The sequence below is a fragment of the Elephas maximus genome, chromosome 7 (assembly GCF_024166365.1).
Source record: "Elephas maximus indicus isolate mEleMax1 chromosome 7, mEleMax1 primary haplotype, whole genome shotgun sequence".
In the NCBI taxonomy this organism is placed as follows: domain Eukaryota; kingdom Metazoa; phylum Chordata; class Mammalia; order Proboscidea; family Elephantidae; genus Elephas; species Elephas maximus.
The window spans coordinates 118,180,286-118,200,157 of record NC_064825.1 but is presented as its reverse complement, the minus strand read 5'-3'; the positions used below and the strand labels follow the sequence as shown (position 1 = coordinate 118,200,157).

At 41.5% G+C, this 19,872-nt stretch overlaps 1 protein-coding gene across 1 annotated transcript in view; it reads right to left on the bottom strand.

Moving 5' to 3' along the window:
* The window catches only part of LOC126080564 (fatty acid desaturase 2-like protein FADS2B), a 42,141-nt gene that overhangs the window by 10,046 nt on the left and 12,223 nt on the right, over nt 1-19,872 (bottom strand). The window contains exons 2-6 of the mRNA XM_049891758.1: nt 12,531-12,641; nt 9,097-9,294; nt 7,234-7,335; nt 1,788-1,913; nt 731-791 (exon numbers count right to left, since the gene is read on the bottom strand). Of these exons, the coding sequence (XP_049747715.1) occupies nt 731-791; nt 1,788-1,913; nt 7,234-7,335; nt 9,097-9,294; nt 12,531-12,641 (598 nt within the window). The remainder of the gene's footprint in view (nt 1-730; nt 792-1,787; nt 1,914-7,233; nt 7,336-9,096; nt 9,295-12,530; nt 12,642-19,872) is intronic.

Sequence of the window (19,872 nt, the reverse complement as noted above, 5' to 3'; positions counted from 1 at the left end):
TATATCTATCCACTAAAATGTATATATATGTATATATGTATCTGTCTACCAAAATATCTTCTACAGCTCTATGTAGGCCAGAGGAACAGTCAAATTTCTTCCACATGGAGTATCTATAAAAATAAAAAACCAAACCCATTGCCATTGACTTCTGACTCATAGAAACCCTGTAGAACAGAGTAGAACTGCCCCATAGAATTTCCAAGGAGTGGCTGGTGGATTCAAACTGCCAACCTTTTGGTTAGCAGCCAATCTCTTAACCACTGTGCCATCAGGATTCCTGAAATCTATAAAAAGTGCCTTTTATTCCTGGGCCTCCCACCTTTTCTGGCATTGCATTATAAATGCTCTGGCATTCTTTTCCTATCCCTCGTCCCTCCCCACCCATTCCACTACTTCCTTTCCTCTTGATAAGCATTTCTTTAGTCTTCCAGGACAGGAGACCAGGATGCAGAACCTCTTGATTGGCATCTTGCCTTCTGTCCCTTTTGGAGCATCTCCTTCCCTGCCTGGGACCCAGAGTGATGCGATGTCTGTTAAAAATGCCTATGTGCTCTCTACTTTCCTGTTCAAATTCTTACTGCAGTCGATCTGAAATAAGTCATGTTGCTTTTCTCAATAAGACATGGGCTGGTTTCTCTATGACAGGATTCCAATCGCATCTTCTGGCCTGGCAAGCGATTGCCTCAAAGACATAGAATGTATGGAATGTGGCTCCAAGGAGACTCACTCATGTAGAAGTAGAGGTGCTGCTTTTCATAGTTGATGTATTTCATTTTCTTCTTGCCATACTGAATGGAGAAAGAATAAAACTGAAATAACAGAAACACTTATGGTCATCACACTCAAGGACATCTTTGAGTGTATGTGTGCCTGTGAAATCTCTATGGATCATCTAAGAACCATCAGATTGGTGTTCACTGGCTATTAAACTTGAGACACTAGATAACCAGAGCCAGGATGGGAGGAAATATTGTGGTATCTTTAATTAAATGTGGGCAATTCTTACATAAACTATTTAGTCTGTTGAATCATGGGGATTATAATCTTTTCTTTTTTATGCCCATGGAAGGCATTTTGAATCTTTTTCTTCTTACGTGAGATGGAATGGTGACTGAAAGGGACAGGACATTCCCGCTGAGATTTTCGAGCTCTTTTTCAACTCTGCTGTTTAGAATTTTGCTTGAAGCTCAAGCTCCATTTCCAGTCATGCATCCAACTTCTGGTTTATTGAGTGGTCATGTGAAAAAAGATACAGTCATGACCTCTCTTATTTATTACATCCAATGGATCTCATGCTGTGATGTACCAGATATTTAGATGTTTATGATACAGTGCTTATTGAATGTACTGACCTGTCTTTCCTGGATGAACATCTCTTCATGTCTTTGTTAAACTTTGGAGAGTCATTATTAACTCCAGTCATCTAGTTTTGCTATCTAACATTAGCTTGTGCTGCCTCATAGGTAGTGAGCAGGCACTGGGCAGGGACCCACATGTCACTCAAGCAGACCAATATAGGTTGTCACATTTCCTCCTGTGGGAAGTTGGACTGGATGACCTTTGAGGTCACTGAATACTGCACTCAAGTCTCCTTCTCTTCTTACAACCCCAGATCCAGTTGTTTTGAATCTATATCCTGGATTTAAAAGTAGAAGAGATGCTCTCAGATGTACTTGAAGCTGGAATTTTCTAAGACTGGCTGGAGGCCTTTCTATTTAAGACTGGCTGTGGGCCTTTTCAGGAACTATTTTGCCTTTCTCTGGTGCCCAGGATTCTAAACATACCTTGACAGGTTGTAAATCTCCAACCACAAAAAGTGGGCCCATGTTAATATCTGGGTCTTTGGGGTAGATGTTCGGTTTTACGTGATGTTGGGAGTGTTGGTAATTCCACCAGTTTGTTGAAAAGCCCTGAGAAGAGAGGGTTCATTAGCTTAAAGACTTCTTTTATGTACTATCTTTCACTGTCAGAATTTTCTGCTTGCATACCCAAAGTCAAAATAAGACATCTGAGCTTCTGAAACATGCCCTTATTGCTGAGTTAGAACGCTTCCTTGAACAGAGGATTTCATAGCCTACGAAGAAATAATTACCTGACCCAGAAACACAACTTCAGGCTAAAACTACTCCTGATGATGAAAATCATAAAAACCCATTGAAACGAAATGTTTTTTCATCCTTCTTCTTTTTAATCTTCATTAAAAAATAAAACAAAACCCTCGGAAGTTAGGTGGGATGGAGATTATTATTCCTATTTTACAAATAAAGAAACATTAGTTCAGAGACTTTAATGAGTTCTGGGGAAAGACGTGGCCCCAGGTCTCCTACTGCAATGAATATTTCAAAGAATCATGGATCTGAAATGATCTCAGGAGGGAGCTTGCCTCAAATCACTGCATGTTCAGGCTGCAGTGCTCTCAAATAAAAATAAATGAGAATAAAAGTCTTCAAGCTGGTGCCAGGCTTGAACCATCTCTGATTAGGTACTTGTGACTCTCTCCCTCTCTCAGTGAAAGTCTGCTTGTTTAAATAGAGCAAAGGATTTGGAAGCGTATCAACTTGGTTTCCTATACTGACTGTACAAATACTGACTCCAGGGTTTGGGCAAATTACCCATCATCTTTGGGACTCAATTTCCTCTCCAGAAAATACAGCATTGTGACATTTACTACCTACCTGGGTTGTTTGAGGAGACACGGGATGGTGTATGTAAAACGTTGGCACCTAGGATCTATTCAACTTCTCCTCCCTTCCCCTATTAATCATTTATGGAATAACAAGAAGTAGCATTATTTTTTCATTGCATATTTGGCATCAATAACGAGTCTATATGTGTCCCAAACCTCCACTGTCAAACACAGTATCCATTATCCACACATGACTACTGAGCGGTTGAAATGTGGCCAGTGGAACTAACATGTAAAAAAAGTGTAAAATAATACAAATCTTGAAGACGGTACAGGAAAAAAATGGAATGTAAAATAGCTCATCAATTATTTGTTTATTGATGACATGCTGACATGATAGGATATTAGATATATTGGGAAATAAAGTTACCATTCAAACTTACATGGCTATTAAAAAGTTTAAAATGACATATGCCATTTTAATGTGGCTTGTGTTATATTCCTGTTGGACCATGCTGCCTAGACACTATATATCTGTGGGAGTGGGTGATGGGGATATTTGGATATATCTAAGTGTTTGCACTGCCTTTCCATGGGCTTCACTGCTGGGTCCCCTCTTAGCAACCTGCCCCTTCCCCCAAGAGGAGCGATACTCTCTTCTCACTGCTGATAAAAATCCAAAAACCCAACATGTTGCCTTTGAGTTGATTCTGACTCATAGCAACCCTACAGGACAGAGTAGAACTGCCCCATAGAGTTTTCCAGGAGCACCTGCTAGATTCGAACTGCTGACCTTTTGGTTAGCAGCCATAGCACTTAACCTCATGTCTAATACTCTCCCTAAAACTCTTACAGTGGAATCTCTCTCTCTCCAACCTGGATCTATCTCCTAAATCCCATGCCTGTATAGGCAATCGGTTCCAAACATTTCTTTTTGGATGTTTCATATCTTAAACTCAACCTATCCCAAACCATAGTCATCAATTTCTCTTCTCCCTTCTAGGACCCCGTTGCATTCTGCACTTCTCCGATTAAATTGCAGGTCACTCACTCACTCCCTCATGTCTACATTTGCACATTCATTCATCCATCCACTATTTACTCTGAAGTATGTGCCATGTGTCAACTACTGAGATGGGTGTTGGGAACATAAAGATAAACACGATGAAATGGGGTTCTCACACTTACGGAACATACAACTGAATGGGGAGCATTAGACAATTAAACAAGCTTTTAGAACACAGTGTGATAAGCCATTATTTCCTTTGTCAATTAAATCCTCTGAGAGCTAACAATTTTGGCCTCTTCCACCAGCTGGCTCTACCCTTTTAGCTAACAACCACCAGTGGTAATGTGGCAGACAGGTTTTGATTCATCATAGGTCAGGAGTAGATCTTAACAGCTCAAGGCCCTGGAGCTTGGAGCAGTTGTCAGCCACCAGGGTAATTATGGATGTGATCTAAAGCAGCTCGTTCCACCCTGGCAGCCTCTGTCTGGAAGCCATTATTCCCAGAGACGGAGGAGAGAGCACCCAGGGGAAGTGAGGATTATCAACTGCATGAGAACAGCTTCCGCTGCCCCTAGTGCTATACGGGAATCACCCTGAGTCATTTCCTATTTCCAAGCTGGAATTTTGGTGCACTATTTTATAAAGAACCCAGGGTCCCTATGTGGCACAAGTGGTTCGTGCTTGACTTCTAACCTAGAGGCTGGTGGTTCAAACCCACCCTGTGGTGCTGCAGAAGAAAGCTGACAATCTGCTTCCGTAAAGATTACAGCCAAGAACACCCTGTGGAGTACAGTTCTACTCTGTAACACATGGTTTCGCCCTGAGTTGGAATCTACTGGAAGGCAATGAGTTGTAAAGAACCTAGGTTTTGTACTGAAACCAACCTGAGTTTAAATCCCTGCTTGACCATCCACTAGGTGTGTGACCTTGGACAGCTATCTCATTTGTCAAATGGATGAGGTTGCTGCGGGTATTATAAGAAATAACAAGCTTGACACTCCTCCTTCCCAAAATATTTTGAGATGTGATCACAGAAACAGTGTAAGCCAGATTTTTTAGGATAGTCCAATTTTCATTTCTTTTTATCCCATTATCCCTGTAAGAACATTCGATTCCTACAGTCTTCAAAATGTGCATACTGGGGTGGGTGTTAAAAAAAAAATATTCTACAGGGGGATGTATTTTGTTTTTAGTATTGCACAAAAGTCCAAAATGTACACAGACTTTTTGTGGCTTATTTTCAGAAGGCCCTGTTATTGTGCAAACACTGCAAAGACTAGAACACCGATATATGTTTGCACAGCTCACGAATGAAAACTCTGACTAATCTCAATATCGGTGCCTTTTCTGGGGGCAGAGTTAACTGACAAGAAATCAAGTTTTAAAATTTAAAATTGGGATGCAAGGGTAAGGCGAGGATGCTGGTGTTGATATTATCATTTTCTTTGCCACTTCCTTCCCGCCCACCTTTCGTCTCCATAGGTAAATTTCCCTCCTGCGCAGAGCTGAACACTGTATTCATTTTTGCCCGTGATTCACTGGTTTTGCCTGCAGAAAGGCAGAACACTCTTGATTTTTTTTTTTTAGAGCCATTTCCCATTTCCTCACTCAATTCATGAGTCGCTGAGGTTATATTCATTTCAACTCCTGCAAAATTGTTCCTGAAGACACAATCTGTAGAGAGAGAGCAGTGTACAGATTGGGACCAGTGAGAAAGCAGTGATTTTTAAAAGCACCAACGAGTGTGCGGCTGATCTAAGTATTCCACATACCGAAACCAAACCCACTGCCAATTACCCTCAGGGCAGATAAGGATCATCTTTCCTCTCTCTGACTCCTCACAACAAGGGAGGGAAGGTGGAAGGGCTCATTAAGTGAACCTCACAAGGATATAAGAAGCTGTCTCTGCTTTTATTCTGTCGTAAATTTCTGAGTGAATCCAGAAAGACCTCACCTATATAACACTGGTGGAATCGAGGGGGACTAGTTTCTCTACAGGAATTTTCTGGATAAATGAAACTTGTCATATAAAATGACAGTATACTATTCATTCAGACCATTTTGGGATATAGACGTATTTCTAGCATCATTCCAGATCTAACTTTCTTATTTAATCTACTTAAACTTCAGTTTGTTCAACTGGAAAAAGGGTAGATAAGACTAGGTGATTGCAAGAATTTTCCAACTCAACAAGGCTCTGGACTTATGGTCAAGTTCCTTATCTTCATAATACCACTACGATTGAACACTTTTCTTAATGATTCTGGCTCCTCATTTTGATACACGGAAAGATTGCTCCTAATATTAATAACGGCCAAAATTTATTGAGCATTTCCTATGTACTAGGGTTGCTATGGAAATCCTGGTGGCGTAGTGGTTAAGTGCTACGGCTGCTAACCAAAGGGTCGGCAGTTCAAATCCGCCAGGCGCTCCTTGGAAACTCTATGGGGCAGTTCTACTCTGTCCTATAGGGTCGCTGTGAGTCGGAATCGCCTCGACGGCACTGGGTTTTTTTGGGTTGGGGTGCTATGAGTTGGAATCAACTTGATGGCAACAGGTTTGGTTGGTTTTTCAGGCGCTGTGTTATATACCATGTATGGATATTGCATATGATCCTAACAACAGCCCTATGAGGTTGAAGCCATCACCTATCTTCATTTTACAGTTAAAGAAACTATGTTTCACTGACATTAAGAAACTTGTTTAAAGTGACCCAGCCAGTTAGTGGCTGAGGTCCTGCAGAAGTCATGTCTGTCATTAGAAGGGTGATTCTTAATCCGGTTTGAAGGTTAGAATCACCTGGGGAACTTTGAAAAAGATGCTGCTGTCTAGACGCCACTGCCAATGAATTAGGTCAGAAGCTCCAGAGGTAGTGCCCAGGCCTCAGTGGTTTTTGAAATCTCTCCAGGTGACTCCAAAATGACAGCCGGAATTGAGAAGCACTACTCTGGAGCCTACAGTATTTAACACTGTACTATGAATTCTTCCATTTACCAGTTTATAGGGCATTGGTTTAAGTAGTTCACCCCTTTGAACATCAGTCTCAATTATAAAAGGAACAAAAAAAAAATTCCCCAAACCAGTTGCCGTTGAGTCTATTCCGACTCATGGCAACCCTATGTGTTACAGAGTAGAACTGCTCCATCGGATTTTCAAGGCTGTGACCTTTTGGAAGCGGGTTGTCAGCCTGTCTTCCGAGGCACCTCTGAGTGGGTTCAAACCACCAACGTTACGGCTAGTAGTCAAATTCTTAACCATTTGTGCTACCCAGGGACTCCTATTAGTATATATATCCTGGTGGGGCAGTAATTAAGAGCTACGGCTGCTAGCCAAAAGTTGACAGTTTGAATCCACCAGCTGCTCCTTGGAAGCCCTATGGGGTAATTCTGCTTTGTCCTATAGGGTGGCTATGAGTCAGAATCTACTCGACGGCAAAGGGTTTGTATATTATCTACATTGTAGTATATTAACATTTATTTATGGGGTTTGCATAAACATTTTTTATTGACATGATGCATAGTCAAAAAACCTTGGAAACACTGCCATAGGGAATGACATTCAAGAATTCCCATTCTACTCCCTGAGCAGCGTGTACCTTGAGATGGCACATTACAAATTTGTGCATCAGGTGGTTCCACTTGGACTTCTTAAACACGCAAAGATGTCCTACGTCATGCTGCAAAAATGAACTCTGAGCCTAGGAAGAGACACAGTTGTTGTTAGAGAAGCCAAGAAGATATCAATGAATGAATCTATCAGTACATTCAGGAGCCTGCTTGCCGAGAACAGTGGACTATCTTGGACCTCGAGTCGAGTTTACTTTCTACTTCCCACAAATGGAATGTTCTTCCCTACCTCTGTGCCTTTGCGTAGGTGATTCTCTCAGGCTAGAAACCTCTCCTTGCCACTGATAAACTCTTCCATCATGGAGCAGCAAGACTTTAGAGCCAGGCAGGTTTGGGTTCGAAACCATTCTTCACCACTTCTGAACTTTGTGACTCTTAGCAAGTTACCAGTGGCTTTGAACCTCAGATTCTCATCTGATAAATGGGCAAAATAGTAACTGGCTCATGGGGCTGTTGGGCAAGTTAAATAAATGTAAAGTGCCCGCTCATGTTAAGCACCAAACAGATGTTCAGTTCTTGTTTACGAAAGTCACTCTTGAAGGAAAAAAGTCAGTTGGCTTTTCAAGAAGAAAAAAAAAAAAAAGTATATATATTATTTTACCGGACTGTGGACACACATTACAGAGACCTGGTGGTACAGTGGTTGAAGAGGTTGGTTGCTAAATGAAAGGTTGGTGGTTTGAACCCACCAGCCACACTGCAAGAGAAAGACGTGGCAGTCTGCTTCTGAAAAGATTATAGCCTTGGAAACCCTATGGGGCAGCTCTACTCCGTCCTACGGAGTTGCTATGATGACGGCAAATTTTTTTTTTTTTTTCTAATCTTTGGACTCTCATTGCTGCTAATTCTCTACAGAACTTTCCTCAGTTTTTCTAGCCAGAATCAAGTGCCTCTCTGTGCTCCAACAGCTAATGGCTTGTTTCTTTTCTTGATGTTGGTGCCATTCTGTCATGTAATGTGTTTGGCTGTTTGAATGACCATATTCCCCACTGAATAAGATGTGTCATGAGGGCGGGATCATGCACATTTTGCTTTGTATCGAGAGCACGGGGTCACCTAGGATAGAGATTCATGTTTCATTTAAACAAGATTTATCAAGTTTCCTACCATTGTCAGTTGTGTTGTCATTCACGGTGGAACCCACGTGTTCTTATTCTCATATAGTAAGATGTAGCCTCTGCCCTTGAAGAATTCATGGTCTGATGCATTGATGCCTTGATTGATGTTGGTTTGTTAATGAACGAAAGATGAGGATGAGTGTTGTATGGCCAAGGACAAATTTCTGGTAAAGGACTTGTGTGCAAATATTAGGGCTAATTGTAGCAATTATCAGAGTCCCTGGGGGATGCAAATGGTTAATGTACTCGGCTGCTAACTGAAAGTTTGGAGGCTCAAGTCCACCCAGAGATGCCTCAGAAGAAAGGCCTGAGATCTACTTTAGAAAAATCGGCCACTGGAAACCAATATGGAGCACAGTTCTACTCTGACAGTCATGTGGTTACCATGAGTTGGAGTCAACTGGACAGCAATTGGACTGGTACAGCTATCATTGATTGAACGTGTATCATATTATAGCCACTGTTTGCTAGGCATTTTACATATTAGTTTGTTAGTTTTCTTGAGAATAATTCCATGAGGAAAATTATTATCCCAGTTTTATAGACGAGGGATATAGGGCTTAGTGAGGTTTGGTAACTTGCTGGTAAGTTCCAGGCATTGGAAAGTAGTCTGCCAAGAAGTGTCAGGCAGTAGCTGACACCAGTCTAAAGAGATGACAAAGATTTCTGAACTGTCCCCTGAGGCCACTGCCTGGGCTTAGTATACTTGCATACCTGAGAAATTGTGAGCAGAAAGGAAATGAGTATTGTAACAGTCCAGCAACTGCCAAAATTCCACACTAATAGCCAAGCCAAGGCTTCCAAAATCAAGATCTGGGCCAGATGAAGGAAGTAGAACCCCAAGTTGGCCTTGAACATGTTCTTAGCCTCTAATAAACGTCGCATTTCTCGGAAATCTTCCACCAACTGGGACTGTGAAATAAATATTGAAGAAAAGAATAAATTTCTTCAGGGAAAAAGAGAACACAAGTGAACATACTGATGATAAAACTGCCACCATTTATGGGTTCTTACTACATGCTAGACACTATGCTAAGTGTTTTAGATAAACAAATGTTTTAGTCACTTTCACAAAGTAGAAGGTTGGTCTTATTATTTTAGAGTTATAGAAGGATACATTTCATAGAAATCTTATCTGGGGAAAGATCACTATATTTGGGGTCTCTCTTCCCAAAAGGATTGGCTCCATTAGCCAGAATTAAAAACCACAAATGTTGAACCACCAAAACTTTTGAGCAAATATTATGATTTTTTTTTTCTTTCTGAAGAAAAGAGAGATGAGTAGTGATTTATATACTATATGGAACTCAGTTAAGATCAGTATTTTTTCTGTTTTTTGTGGGAGAAGGAAGAGGATATATAAGCCTAACAGTTACCTTTTAAACCATCAGTACTATTTCAGGTGTTGATTGAACTCTGGCTATGCTTTGAGGAACTTGGCTGTCACCATGGATCTGTGTTACCATATTACTGGCACAGCTTTCAAAATGCTTTCCAAATCATCAGCTGTTCAGTGTATGCAGAAGGCTCTTACATAGAAGATGATGAACATAGAATAATGTGGTTTACTTAAGTTAGCTCTCCACCATCCTTCTGCTGGTTTGTCTGACTTTGGCTGCTAGAGTGTCATACTTTGGTGTTGTACTTTGCATGTTGCTCAGGTGCCACCAGTATTTCAAATACCAGTAGGGTCACCTACGGTGGAAAGGTTTCAGTGGAGCTTCCAGACTAAGGAAGACTAGGAAGAAAGGCCTGGTGACCTATTTCTGAAAATTAGCCAAAGAAAACCTTACAGATCACAACAGAACACTGTCTGACTCACTTGCTTTGGACGTGTCATCAGAAGGGATCAATAGCTAGAAGAGGACATCATGTTTGGTGAAATAGTGGCCAAAGAGGGAAAGAGAGACCCTTGGTGAAATGGATTGGTGCAATAGTCGCAACGATGGGCTTGAACGTGATGGCGATTGTGAGGAAGATGCAGGACGGGGCAATGTTTTGTTCTGTTGTGCATAAGGTTGCCATGAGCCGGAGTCCACTTGATGGCAGCTAACAAGTCAGCTCTAAGGATGAATTTACTGGGAGTTGTTCAATGAAGTCCCAGAAACAAAACAGGTTCTCTAGTGGTGTTAGAGTGTGTCTGCTGGTGGGTGTGGTCCTATATACATGCACTGTGTGTTTGTGCCCATACGAGTTCACGTATAATACTCGCATTGGTTTACAAGATTGCCACATTGTACTGGGGGCTTGTACAAGGGCTGGGAAGAAATGACTTGGCTTAATGACTAAAATAGGTATGAAACTAGGACAGTTGAAAAGGTGACCAAAGAACGGGAAAGAAGGCAGGGTTGTAGAGATTTAAGAAAGGAGAAAAAAATTGAAAAAACATCTATTGCAATAATCTTAAGAAGCCAAAAATTTTATTTCAGTGTTCAGTGATGGAACTCCTAAAGCATCCACTGCCTGGGAAGGATTGGATAGACTCATTTCTCAAAGATGTGCACGTGCACACATGATTTATGTCAGACCTTTACCCCCAGAGGCTCTTTTAGTTGATCATCATCTTACATCCCTCAGGCATCAGTTGGATTTTTTTTTCCTTACCGGACATTTTTTAGGAAAAGCAAGTAAGCTTTGTAGCATCTTCCTTTCTGAGCTAGTGTCTCCTTCCCTCGAATGGTGGGGACACATCTAAAAAACCAAAAACTGACTGCCGTCAAGTCTATTCTGACTCATAGTGACCCTATGGGACAGAGTAGAACTGCCCCATAAAGTTTCCAAGGAGTGCCTGGTGGATTCGAACTGCCGACGTCTTGGTTAGCAGCTGTAACACTTAACCACTATGCCGCTGGAGTTTCTGGGGACACATCTGGAAGCCTGTAAATTGCTAGTGCTCCGTTGAGTTCAAGATGATGATAATATCTCAAATTTATTGAACACTCACTGTGTGCCAGACGCTGTTCTAAGCACTTTAAATGCCTCTTTCAGGCATCTTCCCAGGGACTCTTAGGGATTGGATACTATTACCTATTGCTCTGTTACAGAGAGAGAGAGGAACTGAGCCACAGAGAGATTTTGTAACTGGCCTAAACCCATACAGCTTGAGAGTGGCAGGGCTGTGTGTGAATCCAGGTTGTTCAAACCCAGAATCCACTCTCCTAAGCACAAAGTTAGGCTGCCTAACACTGTCGAGTGAAATGCCAGTGAGTCTAAGTGTTAATTTCAGCTCCATACATCATTAGTTCTGTGTCCTCAGGTTAGTCATACTTCCTTTATGCATCTGTTTCCTCATTTCATGAAGAGGGAATAAAATCCTTACTCCATCTGCCTTACAATGGTACATGGCTCAGCACTTGGTACAACTTATATGAAAAGAATTCAGGATCATACAAATGTAAGCTATTCTAAAAAAATGAATTCTTCGATCTTAAGTAAATTCCTTAAAGCTTCATGTAAAACCATCAAGGGAACTTCCAGTCTTAGAGAGACCCTGCACTTTAGAAGACAGTCAAATATTCATGGAGTTGAATATTAGAGGAAAAAAAGAACGGGAATATCTAAGGGCTTTGGGGTCAGACACAGTGAGTTGGAGGCCCAGCTCTTTGGCCTACCATCTGTTGGACTTTTGGGAAATAACTTATTCTCCCTGAATTATGAATTCTCCAAACGAAAAAAAAAAAAGGTCTGTAGTCAGGATATATTCACATATTTCATTCAACAGCTATTTATGGAGTTTTTACTACATGTCTGGTCCTGTGCAGGCAGCTTCTGAGGACACAGGGGTGAGCAGGATCGATATGTTCTCTGCTTCTATAGAAGTTCAGCAGAGAAAGTAAATGTTAAACAAATAATTACAAGCAGTCAATGAAAACAAATTACATGTATAAGTTGGCTGGCACAAAGTAGATGCTTAGAGATATTTTGGTGCAGGGCCCAAAATTTCATTCCTTTGTTTCACAGAGTTTTAAGAATTTTGAGGATCTAGGAAGAAGGAAACTGTTTTGAACAATTGGAATCAATTTATTTGTTCTACTGCAGTCCCACCTACAGATGGTAGTTAGTTTCTTACAGAAAAGAATTACACTGATCTTGAAATGTGCCTTGTCCCGATCCTTCTACATGCTCTTGGGTCCTGAGGGCTCACTTACATTTTTGTTTCTCTCCTGGCTAGGCTCTCCTGGGGCAAGTTCTCCGATGAGCAGTGGCTTAAGGTACAACCGCACAACATCGAGGTCCAAGTGCATGGCCCGGAAGGCATCCTGTAAATCAGAGAAATCAGTAGAGGCTTAGAAGAGATATTTGCATATTCACAGATCAGTCCCCTTCCTAATCTCGCCCCGTGCCACATCCTGGGAACCAGTCCAGACTCCATTATAGGATTTGCCTTTCGACTCCAGGTTGATGTTTCAAGTTGATTGATCAAAATCCTCCATGGAAATCCTCTCTGAGTGTCTCATACTGGAGACCCACCTACTCTATACACTGCTTCACTAGGCAAGTCAACACAGCCAGATCATCCTTTAGCATTAGAATAGATTGTTGTTTCTTTTATAGAGCACCAGAAAAAATAGTTGGCTTGAGTTTATGGGCCATGATGAATCTTTTAACTCCAAAATCAGTCTTGGTGTGGAAATTGCAGCACCCAAGATTGACTACACAAATCCTATCTCTCAGCAAACCCTCCCTCTTGGTTCTTGGCTAAGGCCTGGGGAATGAGGCCCTTGAATTAAATTATTTATAGAGAAGGACAAGTCAAAGTTCATGATGGTGGGCTTAAGACAAAGGCATGAAAGAATGTGGAGCATGGCCTTTGAGCTCTGGGGTTGTGTAAGTAGAAGACTCTCGGCTACATTTGGTGCTAAAGGAGTTACAGCACTCCCCCTAAAAAAGTATTATGGTGGCCTGTGTACAGAATAAATTTGACTGATTATTTTTCCATCTGAGATTCATAGTCAATAGTACCTCTAAGTGGCTGTAAGAAGCAGTGTTGGTTTCTATATCCTGCTTATATTTGCAAATAAGAGCTACTCTCCTCCCTCCTAGGGACTTAAACAATTTTGGGCAGAAAATTCTTTAAGAGAGAAATGCTGGACTATTTGGTAATATGGTTTTCAGGGCTGGGTGATTAAGAATGAAGAAATATGAACAAGGTTGTAACTTGAATATATAGAAGATGTACACATCTTTCTAGAAAGATGGTGCTGTATAGAACTGGTTAAGAAAGTGACTCTGGAGGCAAATTTCCTGCACAGAAATGCTGGCTTCACCACTTACTAGCTGTGTAATTGTGGGCATGGAGCCCTGATGGTACAGTGGTTAAGTGCTTGGCTGCTAACCGAAAGGTCAGCAGTTTGAAACCACCAGCTGTTCCATGGGAGAAAGAAGTGGGGGTCTGCTTCCATAAAGATTTACAGCCTTGGAAACCCTATGGGGCAGTTCTACTCTTTCCTGTAGGTTCGCTATGGGTTGGAATTGACTCGATGGCAATAGATTTGATAATTGTGGGCAAGTCAAGTCATTTCCAACTCATAGCCACCCTACAAGACAGAGTAAAACCGTCCCATAGGGTTTCCAAGGCTGTAATCTTTACAGAAGCAGACTGCCACATCTTTCTTCCACAGCTGAACACCTTAACCACTGTGCCTCCAGGGCTCCTTGGAGGTGATAATAATAACTACTAAATTAATAAAGTTATTATGAGGAATAAATAAATTAATTAGAATACCAATTGGCATATGGTAAATTCTCAGCAAATATTAGCTCTCTTTCTTACAGAGAGGGTAGACGGAAGTTCAGGGGTAGAATTCTCGCCTTCCATGCAGGAGACTTGGGTTTGATTCCCAGTCAATCAACCGCATGTACAGCCATCACGCAACTGCCAGTGGAGGCTTGCATGTTGCTATGAAGCTGAACAGGTTTCAGCAGAGCTTTCAGATTAAGACAGGCCAGGAAGAAAGATCTGGTCATCCACTTCTAAAAAATTAGCCAATAAAAACCCTATGGGTTGCAACAGTCTAATCTTGTTGTGCATGGGGTTGGCTTGAGTTGGGAGCTGACTCAGTGGGAGCTAATAACAATGACTACAACACCATCTTTCTAATATATATACTTGAACTCACTACCTACCTCCTCCTGCATACGGCAATTCTACCTATATTCCTCAGTGCCTATTATGGAATGAGCTCTGGACCCTTTTAAGTTAATATAATGAATTCTCCTTCAAATCCTAAAGCAACTTTAGATATGCTCAAGAACTACATATGAGCCTTATATAATAAATAAGCTTATTTGTTAAGGTTAACTGCAGGGGTGTGATACCACCTCTTTAGCCTCACATCACTTAAGAGTCTCTGGGTTCAATTATGCAGAAAGAAAGTGTTTTGCACCCATTAGAACTAGCCCAGTCTCTATTGTTCATTCTGTTGCATACTTCCTCTGATTCTCTTGGGAAATACTGGATTAGATGATATCAAAGGTGTTTTTTAGTTGTTGCATTCTATGATTCTAAAGCTTAGTTCCCTAAACAGGAAGAAAGTGATTTAGTGTTTAATAATGTGATAAAATATCTCAGGGTAATCCACACTGAAAAATCATGTTATACCTGTTGTTTAGGAGCAGGTTACCATGGAAAACAAGCTGATGGGTCAAGATAAGGGTGTAGAGGAAACGTAAGCTATTGAGATATCATCTTACTCTAGGAAGTCATCCCAGTGTGCTGGAACAGTGTGCTGACAACAACATTCTTCTGAGGTCACTGTTTCTTCTGATCTTCAGCAAGATTTATAGGTCAAGACTGTGACAACTGGTACTGAAGAGCTATAAAGTTTTCCAGAGTAGTAAATACTGGGTCACTATGTGGAACTCTTTTCATTGCATTCATGGGCAGTACAGAAAAGGAGTTCGAACAGTCCTAGAATATTCTGATTATTTTAAAGTCTTTCCTAATAGAGTCTGGATACTAAGTTGTGAGATCCTCATCTTGAAAGGCCTGTAAAAAGGTATTCTGTTATCAACATTCTTGGGCAAGTATGGTCCTGCTAAAGAAAGGAGAGGGGATCGAATGAAGAGGAGAAGGGGGCTGTGCCAGCATTTATTGAGTGTACCCTATGCACAAGCTACTCTAAGTGCCAACTCATAATCATCACCTTCGTTTTGCGTGGTTCTATCAACACTGCTGTACAGATAAAGTCTGATGGGAGAAACCCCTTGATCAAAATGACATGGTTAGTAAATGGTAGAGCCAGGACTTGAACTCAGGGTTATGTGATCCCAAAGCCAGGAAGCCATAAGGTCCACTGCAGCCTTAACATATATAATTCTCTTTCTGAAAGACCTTTCAAGAAAAGACTGATGCCAGGCATTTTCGGATGCTGATAAAATTAGGAGGTATGTGCTGGGTAGAGAATAATGGTCTCTTCCCACCAGTTAGCTTTTAGTCACAAGATACACTTCACATCTGGCTTCAACTAACCTTTCCAGGGTTACCTTCTGTTAGTACCCCTCATGTACCATCTTTTCCACTGCACCTCTCCCCATACAAAAAACACTCCATGCTCCTCTGTGATTCTGAAGTTTGCACAGACTGGTCCCTTTCCCTTCGCTATCTTCCTCCATCTTGTTTAAGTAAAAGCTTCTATTCATCCTTCAAGACCCAGGTTAACTATTTTCTCTGTGTGTGGCCTTCCCTAACTCACTCAGGAAAGTTACTTATGATCTTCCCTGGGTTCCCATAACACCTTGTTTATAGAGGTTTTCAAATTATGTTGTAATAAATCTGTGTACTCACCCCTTCTACAGTGCTCCATGAGTTTTTTGAAGACTGGGGCCATTTACTATTTATCAGTGTATATCTAATACCTATTGCTATTTTTCATTGTATACATAATACCTAATTCAATCTGTAACACTTTTTCCAATGGCTCCCCCAAATTGTGCAAAATACATTCACCCATCCCAGTATCCCCAAGACTCTTAACTCATTCCAGCATTCACTTTAAGTCACAAATCACATCTGAGTCATCTAAATCAAGTATGGATGAGACTCTGGGTGTACTTCTTCCTGGGAAAAATTCCTCTGCCTTGGATCCATGAAACATAGAATCCAAATTATCTGTTTCCAGAATACAATGGTGGGACAGGCATTGGGTAGACATTCCCATCCCAAAAGGGAGAAATTTGAAGGAAAGAGGGGGTCATGGATACCAAGCAAGACCAAAATCCAGCAGAGAAATTTTCATCAGATCTCAAGGCTTGAAAATAATCCTCTGATCTTCAGGTCCATCTATGCAACGGCCTTGCCTTTGGAATCTGGGCGTTAGTCCCACCCTCTGAATTCTGGGTGGCAGTCCCTTGGCCCTGGAAGTTGGCTCTGCTACCTTGGCTTTGGCAGTGGCCTTGCTTTCCTGGCCCATTTTATGCCTATAAAATTCCAGGAGGCAGACAGTTTTTAAACTTGGAACATTTCTGCTGAGATGATTGATTGGATCCATAGGTCACACGCCTAATCTCTTTAGCAAATGTTTGCCTAGACACACCCTTGACATCATCCTCTCCAGAGCAAGCTGTCTTAATTTTTACAATAGAATATTCCAAATCTTCAAATTCTGTCTCCTTTTCCCTTAATAGTTCACTCCTCAGTATATATCTTCCCTCTCATACTTTATTATAAGAAACAAGGAGAAATGAGACTGGCCTTTCAAGATCTTCTGTAGAAATCACCTCAGTCAAATATCCAAGTTTATCACTTACAAGTTCTGCTTTCCACAAAACATTCAAACATAATTCAGACAAGTTCTTTGCCACTTTGTAACAAATTTCACTATTTCTCCAGTGTCCAATGACCCTGACTCCAATGTCTTTCGGTAATTCCTCTTCTGCTCCTTTCTCAGATCTCATCAGCTCCAAGGCAATGACCAGAAGAACATTCTCCTCATATTTCAGGTAGAAAGTGAGTTGTGAATAAGCCAATTTGAGGGCAGAGTACAGCTTTTGCCCCTCTCCTGGAAAAGAGCTGCTTTGGAATGGAGAAGTCACCTAGATTCCCCTTCATCCACAGGGATAGCGCAGAAAGTTATTTTTCCACTACAACTCATTTCATTGTTTGAGAACACCAGTCCAGGGGGCATGACGAGACATTGTTTGAGACATTTCACTATTAGAAATCTCTGATATTTTCGTATGTTGCTTTCAGATGAGCTTCAACCTGAACTCTCTCACTTTCTTCATTCTCCCTTCCAAACCTGCTGCTCCTCTGGCTTCCCTACCCTGTAATGGAATCGCCACATACATTGTTGCCTAAGCCAGCTATCCACAAGTCTGTTTAGACTTCTTCATCCTGCTTACTCATATATATACCCATCAAACCTGATACATTCTGTCTCTTAGGTATCCTTCACACCCATCTCCTCTTCTGCGTTCCTGTTGTCAATGTCTTGTTCACGTCTGGTTTCCTGGACTGTGTAATCGACTCTTTCCTGGTCTTCCTTCTTTTCGACTGGCTCTTCTCAAGTTCATCCCTCCCTCAAAAGGCAGACTGACCTTTCAGAAAAGCAGTGGCCTATTTTCCTCTGTTAGCACTTCAACTTCTTTCTCTTTCTATTCCTCCATTTATTTTCAAACCTTAAGCATAGCTCAAATGTGAGACTTTTTATGAAATTTTGATGATCCAGGAATGATAAAATTATTGCTTTCCTTTCATCCACAGCTTAGGAATCTTGGTTGATTTATTTTTGTTATTGTTGATGATGATGGAAATGGAGAGGGATGCTGTACTAGAGAAGTGTCATCGTGTATAGTGGATGAAGATGAAGACAGACATTGAGGGTAAAATGCAAACTCTTTAGCTCAGCACTCAAAGCCGTTTCTTCCCCTCCACTTTCTTTTCCTCTGCCTTTCCACTTCCTCTTTCCCTCCATCTTCTCCTCCACCTTCTCCTTTTCTTTTTTCTTTTCACACCATGATCATGACTGACACTAATTGAGCCCATACCATTTGCCAATGTTGTGCTAAGTACAGGAAGTGGCTAAGCTACTATGCTCATTATGGCGAAAAAACAAAAAACCAAACCCAGTGCCCTTGAGTCGATTCCGACTCATAGCAACCCTATAGGACAGAGTAGAACTGCCCCATAGAGTTTCCAAGGAGTGCCTGGCAGATTCGAACTGCCGACGCTTTGGTTAGCACCCGTAGCACTTAAGCACTATGCCACCAGGGTTTCCCATTATGGCTAAGCAGGACATTAATCGCCTCTGTACACATCCTCTCTCTCTCTTTTTTTTTTTATATTAACTTTTATTGAGCTTCAAGTGAACGTTTACAAATCAAGTCAGCCTGTCACATATAAGTTTATATACACCTTACTCCATACTCCCACTTGCTCTCCCCCTAATGAGTCGGCCCTTCCAGTCTCTCCTTTCCTGACAATTTTGCCAGCTTCCAACTCTCTCTATCCTCCCATCCCCCCTCCAGACAGGAGATGCCAACACAGTCTCAAGTGTCCACCTGATATAATTAGCTCACTCTTCTTCAGCATCTCTCTCCTACCCACTGTCCAGTCCCTTTCATGTCTGATGAGTTGTCTTTGGGAATGGTTCCTGTCCTGGGCCAACAGAAGGTTTGGGGACCATGACTGCCGGGATTCCTCTAGTCTCAGTCAGACCATTAAGTCTGGTCTTTTTATGAGAATTTGGGGTCTGCATCCCACTGATTTCCTGCTCCCTCAGGGGTTCTCTGTTGTGCTCCCTGTCAGGGCAGTCATCGATTGTGGCCGGGCACCAACTAGTTCTTCTGGTCTCAGGATGATGTAGGTCTCTGGTTCATGTGGCCCTTTCTGTCTCTTGGGCTCTTAGTTGTTGTGTGACCTTGGTGTTCTTCATTCTCCTTTGATCCAGGTGGGTTGAGACCAATTGATGCATCTTAGACGGCCGCTAGTTAGCATTTAAGACCCCAGATGCCACATTTCAAAGTGGGATGCAGAATGTTTTCATAACAGAATTACTTTGCCAGTTGACTTAGATGTCCCCTTAGAGCATGGTTCCCAAACCCCCACCCTTGCTCCGCTGACCTTTGAAGCATTCATTTTATCCTGGAAACTTCTTTGCTTTTGGTCCAGTCCAATTGGGCTGACCTTCCATGTATTGAGTGTTGTCCTTCCTTTCACCTAAAGCAGTTCTTATCTACTAATTAATCAGTAAAAAACCCTCTCCCACCCTCCCTCCCCGCCTCGTAACCACAAAAGTATGTGTTCTTCTCAGTTTATACTATTTCTCAAGATCTTATAATAGTGGTCTTATACAATATTTGTCCTTTTGCCTCTGACTGATTTCGCTCAGCATAATGCCTTCCAGGTTCCTCCATGTTATGAAATGTTTCACAGATTCGTCACTGTTCTTTATCGATGCGTAGTATTCCATTGTGTGAATATACCACAATTTATTTACCCATTCATCTGTTGATGGACACCTTGGTTGCTTCCAGCTTTTTGCTATTGTA